We start from the raw sequence: 7,161 nt of genomic DNA on the forward strand, positions 1-7,161 counted from the left end.
GACCCCTCCTTGGGTTTCTGAGGTGGTAGCACTACGGAAGTAGATTGCCCAACCTTCCTTCTGAGGAGTTCAAACCACCAGCCTTCTGGTTAGCAGTCAAGTGCCTCATGCTACCAGAGCTCCTATACTGTACCGCATATCACATCAAAGTGTGTCCCCTTTTCCTGCACTCCTCAATAAGTGGACTCTGCCTTGCCTCTTCTACTTCCCTAACATCACTTATTCATTGTAGTTGGCCAGCCTCTTTGACATCTTCACATAGAGACAATTTTGAGTGTGGCCTCCATGGCTCCACTCACCTGCGAGGCCATCCTTCTCCATTCTTCTTTCCTGGCCATCCTATCAAAACTCACCCAAGAAACTATATTTTGTATTTTCTACTTGTGAGGTCAAGTTGCAGAACACTATGTAAAAGACCATTTACATAAAGATACATGAGAAAGGTACAGTATATTATCTGTGGGCAATTTGCATGTGACTATAAATGTATTTTTATAATAAACATGAACCTTGAAGAATGAATGGATTTTAAAAGTCCCAAGTAAATGGACATGCCTGGCACGTTGAGCACTGCAGGTTAGCCCAGCCTGGAAGAGAGAAAGCTGTAATGGATTGAACAGTGTCCCCCCTAAAGTATGTGTTGTAAATCCTAATCTCTATACTTGTTAGTGGGAGCTCTGGTAGCATAGTGGCTAAGACACTTGCCTGCTAACCAGACGGCTGGCGGTTCAAACCCACCAGCCACTCCTCGGAAGGAAGGTTGGGCAATCCTACTTCCGTAGTGATACTGCCTCGGAAACCCAAGGAGGGGTCGCTATGAGTCGGGGCCGACTCGACGGCACATAACAACAACAACAACAACATACTTGTTAGTGCAATCTTGCTTGGGAATAGACTTTTCTTTGTTCTGTTAATGAGTTTGTATCACTGTAGAGTGTGTTCAAGCCAATCACTTTTGAGATACAAAAGGAGTAGATTAAGCAGAGAAGCAAGGAAGCACAGAGGACAGTGGAAGGGGGACAGACACATGTGAGAATCATCTACAAGCCAAGGAACCAAGGAATGACTACCTACAAGAAACTACTCAACACGGCCAAGACCTTGATTTGGACTTGTAGCCTCCCGAACTGTAAGAAAATTAATTTCTGTTCTTTAAAATCATCCACTTTGTGTTAGAGCAGCACTAGGAAACTCAGGCAAGACCCCAGAGGGGATTGTTGGTAATTAGCAACACTCAACCTATGTGGTGCAGTGAATTACTATTATATGGCCCTTCCAGCCATGGTCATGTAACCACTACAAAGTGATTGAGTGGGGCTATGCAAGTAAAGTATTTGTGGCCCACCAAGGGGATTGGACAGCCTGCTAATACAAAAAAATGTACATAGAACCCTTGCAGCAGATTGGTCATTTTTGCCATTCCACTAGGTTTAAAGCGAGCCAATTCTAGAGGTTTGGGTGGGGGAACCTCACTAACATCAAAAAAAAAAAAGAGCCAAGAGCAGAGCATGTCCTTTGGACTCAAGGTCCTGGTGCTGAAAACCTCCTAGACTCAGGAGATATTGTGAAATGGCAGGAAGCAGCGGCAAGCCCAGCAAAGGCCACCAAATGTAGAACTAGAAGACTGGCACAAGACAATCCCAGCGAGTGAGGGAGCCCCTGTGCTCAGGGAGCAAGAGAGACCTGCACAGCTTTGGGAAGGAGGCCTGTTCTGGAGTGGGGTGCCTCCAGGCACTTATTGACAGAGCTAAAGAAAGAGCTGTAACCCTTGCCAGAACAGGGCAGGGTCTGAGATCCAGGGCCCAGTCTCAGAGTGAGGGCTTAGGCAGAGAGTAAGAGGTCATGCCCAAGCAGGACCCAGTGGCAGAGATCTGCCAGTGGGCACAGACAAAGAAGCTGCTTTGATTGAAAACGGTATTCTGAGTTATTCTTGTTACCTCCAAGTTGATCCTGGTCCTGAATTGTAATCTGTTACTTTCCTTGTAAACCCCATAATCATGAGTGTGGTCTGTGCATTCTGTGTGGTCATTACAATGAACTGTCAAACCCAGGAGAGAAGTAGGGAGTGCCATGGGAGTAATAGCTAGTGTTAGAATTGGCTGAAAGCCTGGAAAATGGAGACATTTCTGGCCTCTACCACATAGGAATCAGGTTTGGGCTGATGTTGATTGATTCTCCTCCCCTCTTCATGAAATTAGAGGACTTCTGATCCCATGCCATATTTATACCCTGGAAATTAATATCTTTCTCTTTTCTCTTCCTTTCATAGCCCCCTTTTCTTCCTCCCTTGCCCCCTAGAGCAGTGATGTCTAGAGGAGGGGTAGAGAAGTATGGCCTGTAATATGCAATTCCATTCACTTACCTCCCCTGTGGAGATGTGTGTCAGAGACTTAAATTGAATCAGCTTCTCAAAGGCAAGCAAGGAAACAGCTGTGCGAAACCTTATGCCTGAGTGCTGGTTGATGACCCAACATAAGCACAGAATCACAGACTTCAAGCTCTCGATGAGAAAAAGGGCAAAGCAGAGCCCCACTCCATAGGCAACATTCCCTGTCGGCTCCTCAGAATATTCCAGAATCTTTGGTATAATCAGCACCTGAAAGGAAAATGGAGTTTACACCATTCAGACTTTTCAATCTTTCTTTGAGTCAACAAGCAACACAGAGGAGCTGTGTGTGAGATCCTTGAACTAATTAATGTCAGGATCCCTCAAGGACATGGAGGAGATGTGGAAATTTGTTTTGTTGTCATGTGCCATCGAGTCATCTCTGACTCATAGCAACCTTATGTACAACAGAACGAATCACCGCCCAGTCCTGTGCCAGACTCACGGTCCCTACTACACCTGAGCCCATTGCTGCAGCCACCATGTCAATCCATCTTGTTGCGGGCCTTCCCCTCTTTTGTTGACTTTACCAAGCATGACATCCTTCTCTAGAAAATGGTCCTTTCTGACAACTTGACCAAAGTAGGTGAGACGAAGTCTGGCCATTCTCGCTCCCAGGGAGCATTCTGGCTGCACTTCTTCCAGGACAGATTTGTTAGTTCTTTTAGCAGTCCACAGTACTTTCAGCATTCTTCACCAACATCACAACTCAAAAGCATCAACTCTTCTTTAGTCTTCCTTTTTCATTGTCCAGCTCTCACCTGCATATTAAAATACCATGGTGTGGGTTAGGTGCATCTTAGTCTTCAAGGAGATATCTTTGCTCTTCAGCATTTTAAAGAGGTCTTTAGCAGCAGATTTGCCCAATACAATACATCTTTGGATGTCTTGACTGCTGCTTTCATTTACATTGATTGTAGAACCAAGTAATATGAAGTCTTTGACAACTTCAATCTTTTTTCCATCTATCGTGATGCGGCTTTTTGGTCCAGTTGTGAGGATTTTATTTTCTTTATATTGAGGTGTAATCCATACTGCAGACTGTAGTCTTTAATCTTTATCAGAAAGTGTTCCAAGTCATCTTCACTTTCAGCAGGGAAAGTTGTGTCATCAGCATATCACAGGTTGTTAATGATTCTTCCTCCAATCCTGATGCCATGTTCTTCTTCATGTAGTCCAGCTTCTTGGATTATTTGCTCAGCATACAGATCAAAAAAGTATGGTGAAAGAATACAACCCTGACACACTCCCTTCCTGATTTTAAACCATGCAGTATCTCCTTGTTCTGTTTGAAGGACAGCCTCCTGGTCTATGTACAGGTTCCTCATGAGCACAATTAAGTGTTCTGAAATTCCCATACTTCTCAATGTTATCCACAATTTGTTATGATCCACACAATCAAATGCCTTTGCATAGTCAATAAAACCCAAGTAAACATTTTTTTTTATATTCTTTGCTTTGAGCCAAGATCCATCTGACATCAACTATAATATCCCTCGCTCCACATCCCCTTCTGAATCCAGCTTGCATATGGAAGTTTAGTTGGCCCAAATCTGAGCCCCGACACTTACTCAATCTGTATGCTGAGCAAATGGTCCGAGAAGCTGGACCATATGAAGAAGAATATGGCATCAGGATTGGAGGAAGACTCACTAACAACCTGTAGTAAGCAGATGACACAACCCTGCTTACTGAAAGTGAAGATGACTTGAAGCATTTACTGATGAAGATTAAAGGCTACAGTCTGCAGTATGGATTCCATTTCAGCATAAAGGAAACTAACATCTTCACAACTGGACCAATAAGCAGTATCACAATAAATGGAGAAAAGAGTGAAGTTGTCAAAGATTTCATATTACTTGGATCCACAATCAACATCCATGGAAGCAGCAGTCAAGAAATCAGACAATGTATTGCACTGGACAAATCTGCTGCAAAAAACCTCTCTTTAAGTGCTGAAGAGCAAAGATGTCTCTGTGAAGACTAAGGTGTGCCTAACCCAAGCCATGATATTTTCAGTCACCTCATATGCATGTGAAAGCTGGACAATGAATAAGGACAGCCAAAGAAGAGTTGATGCTTTTGAGTTGTGGTGTGGTGAAGAATATGAAAGTACCATGGGACTGCCAGAAGAACTAACAAATATTTCCTGGAAGAAGTGCAGCCAGAATGCTCCTTGGAAGCTAGTATGGCCAGACTTCGTCTCATTTACTTCGGTCATGTTGTTGGATGGGACCATTTCCTGGAGAAAGATATCATGCTTGGTAAAGTGGAGGGTCAGTGAAAGAGGGTCAGTCAACGAGATGGACTGACACAATGGCTGCAGTGGTGGTCTCAGGTATAGCAAGGATTGTGAGGCTGGCACAGGACCAGGCAGTGTTTTGTTCTGTTGTACGTGAGTCGGAGCCAACTTGATGGCACCTAACAACAATAACAACATATAAGGTAAATAGGAGTCCCTGGGTGGTTCAAGCAGTTAATGCAACTAATTGGCTGCTAACTGAAAGGTCAGAGTTTTGAGTCCACCCAGAGGCACCTTAGAATAAAGTCCAGGTGATCTACTTCTGAAAAATTAGTCATTATGCAGCACAGTTCTTCTCTGACAAACATGAAGTTGCCATGAGTCAGAACCGACTCAATTGTAACTGGTAAAAAAAAAAAAAAAATGAGGAAGATGAAGTTGTTATTTCCATTTTATACATGAGGGTTTCCATGAGCTCTACCCCTCATAGTGTCCATGAAGTTCCTTGAGGAAGCTGAGGCACAGAGAGGATAATTAAATTGTCCAAAGTCACCCATAATTTACTGACAGAGCCAAATTTTGAAACCCAAGCAGTGGCTACTGAGCCCACACTCCTAATTATTGTGCATTAAGTCCTCAGAAGCTCTTACTTGGATAGCAGCTGAGAGACGTCCCCAAATCCTGACACAGACTTAAACATGCCACCAGTTCTGTTGTAATCTCCAAACCCTGGAATCCCCCAAATTTCACCGAGTCTGCCACTTACTGGCCCTAATACACTCGCCACACAGAAGAGGAAGCTTGCAAACACATCCATTATAGCCCTTGTTCTTTGGAACCTCAGCATTACTCGAAGTACTGAAGCTTTTTCAATCCCATGTCTTGAGACTTCTTCTTCCCAAAGGAGACGAAGCCTTAAAAAAGAAGAAAAGAGTGCCAAGTGAAATCTCTCTGCATATGCTATCCAGATGTTCTAGGACTTGCTATTCTAATAGCTTTGTTACCAAAGTTTTCAAACATAACAAACATAGAGAGAACAGCATGGGGAATCCCCTATGTACCCATCACCCAGCTTCAGTATTACCAACATTTTTGTTTCATCTCTCCTACCCTTCAAGGTTGTATTATTGTTGTTATTGCTTTTTGCTGAAGTGTTTAAAGCAAATTTCAAAGGATCATATCATTTGATCTATAAATGCTTCATTATTCATCTCTTCCATATAAGGCTTTTTTAAAAAAAAAAAAACTCTTGTTACCACAGTAACAATAATTCCTTAAGTGGCATTTAATACCTGGTTTGTATTCGATTTTCTTTAATGATTTCAAAAGTATGTTTTTGCAGTGAGTTTATTTGAATTAAGACTCAAAGAAAGTTCACACACTGCAATTAAAGGATCAATCTCATATGCCTCTTAAGTCTCATTTTAACCTGTGATAGTTTCCCCTCTTGTGCATATTTATGCTATTTATTTGCTTAAGAAGTTGAGTTATTTATCTGGTAGAATTTCCCATACTCTGAATTTGACTGATTGAATCCCTGTCGTGTTGTCTAACATGGTCTTTCATCATCTGTATTTCCTATTGAACAGGTGGTTAAGAATAGAGGCTTAGTGAACTTCAGAATTCAAGATATTTGGCAGAAATATTTAATAGGTGATATAGAGTACTACCCATTGCATCATATCAGAAGACACAAAAGAGCTGTTGCCCTCCTTTTTAGTAATGTTAAGATTGACCAGTGGTTAAGGTGGATCAGCTTGATCCATTCATTGTCAACTTCTCCATCATTGACCATTGCCTAGATTCACTTCCATTAGACTGGAAAAAATGGTGAATTTTCCAATTCTGTCATTCCTTCCATATTTAGTAGTTAGAATTTTTCTATTAAAAAAGAACTTTTCCTCATCAACTGTTTTGTTACCCCCAAAAATAGTTAGTGCAGGAAATAGTCCAGGGCTTTACATAATGTCACTTTTCCTTGTTATATGCAAATTAAGATTTACAGAATCCCAAACTTTGATTTAAAAAGTCAGCTTCCCCAATATCTATTATTTAAAAGTTCTGAAAAGAATTTGTCAGTTTGGGATAGCCCAGTTAAAAGTATGTTCTTATTTTGACAGTCCACACTAAAGATACCTTGGATATTTGACTTATACCAACAGAATCTACTAACTCACTGCCATCAAGTTGGTCCTGACTCATAGGGACCCCTCCTTAGGTTTTCAAGGCAGTATCTCTACAGAAGTAGATTGCCCAGTGTTCCTTTTGAGGAGTGACTGATGGGTTTGAACCGCCAGCCTTCTGGTTGGCAGTCAAATGCCTTCGGCACTAAGCTACCAAAGCTCCTATACCAACAAAATAGGAGCACCAATTTTTTTCTTCTAATGATATATGTTGTTGTTATTTGCCATAGAGTCGGCCCCGACTCATACCGACACCTCCTTGGGTTTCTGAGGCAGTATCACTACGGAAGTAGGATTGCCCAACCTTCCTTCCAAGGAGTGGCTGGTGGGTTTGAACCGCCAGCCTTCTG

General features: G+C 42.1%; 1 protein-coding gene across 1 annotated transcript in view; it reads right to left on the bottom strand.

Moving 5' to 3' along the window:
- The window catches only part of ABCC11 (ATP binding cassette subfamily C member 11), an 84,132-nt gene that overhangs the window by 56,710 nt on the left and 20,261 nt on the right, over positions 1-7,161 (bottom strand). Inside the window, exons 4-5 of the mRNA XM_007947836.1 lie at positions 5,395-5,542; positions 2,363-2,596 (exon numbers count right to left, since the gene is read on the bottom strand). Of these exons, the coding sequence (XP_007946027.1) occupies positions 2,363-2,596; positions 5,395-5,542 (382 nt within the window). The remainder of the gene's footprint in view (positions 1-2,362; positions 2,597-5,394; positions 5,543-7,161) is intronic.

Source organism: Orycteropus afer, unplaced genomic scaffold, assembly GCF_000298275.1.
Source record: "Orycteropus afer afer isolate SDZICR_OR568_19922 unplaced genomic scaffold, OryAfe1.0 scaffold00009, whole genome shotgun sequence".
Classification (NCBI taxonomy): Eukaryota; Metazoa; Chordata; class Mammalia; order Tubulidentata; family Orycteropodidae; genus Orycteropus; species Orycteropus afer.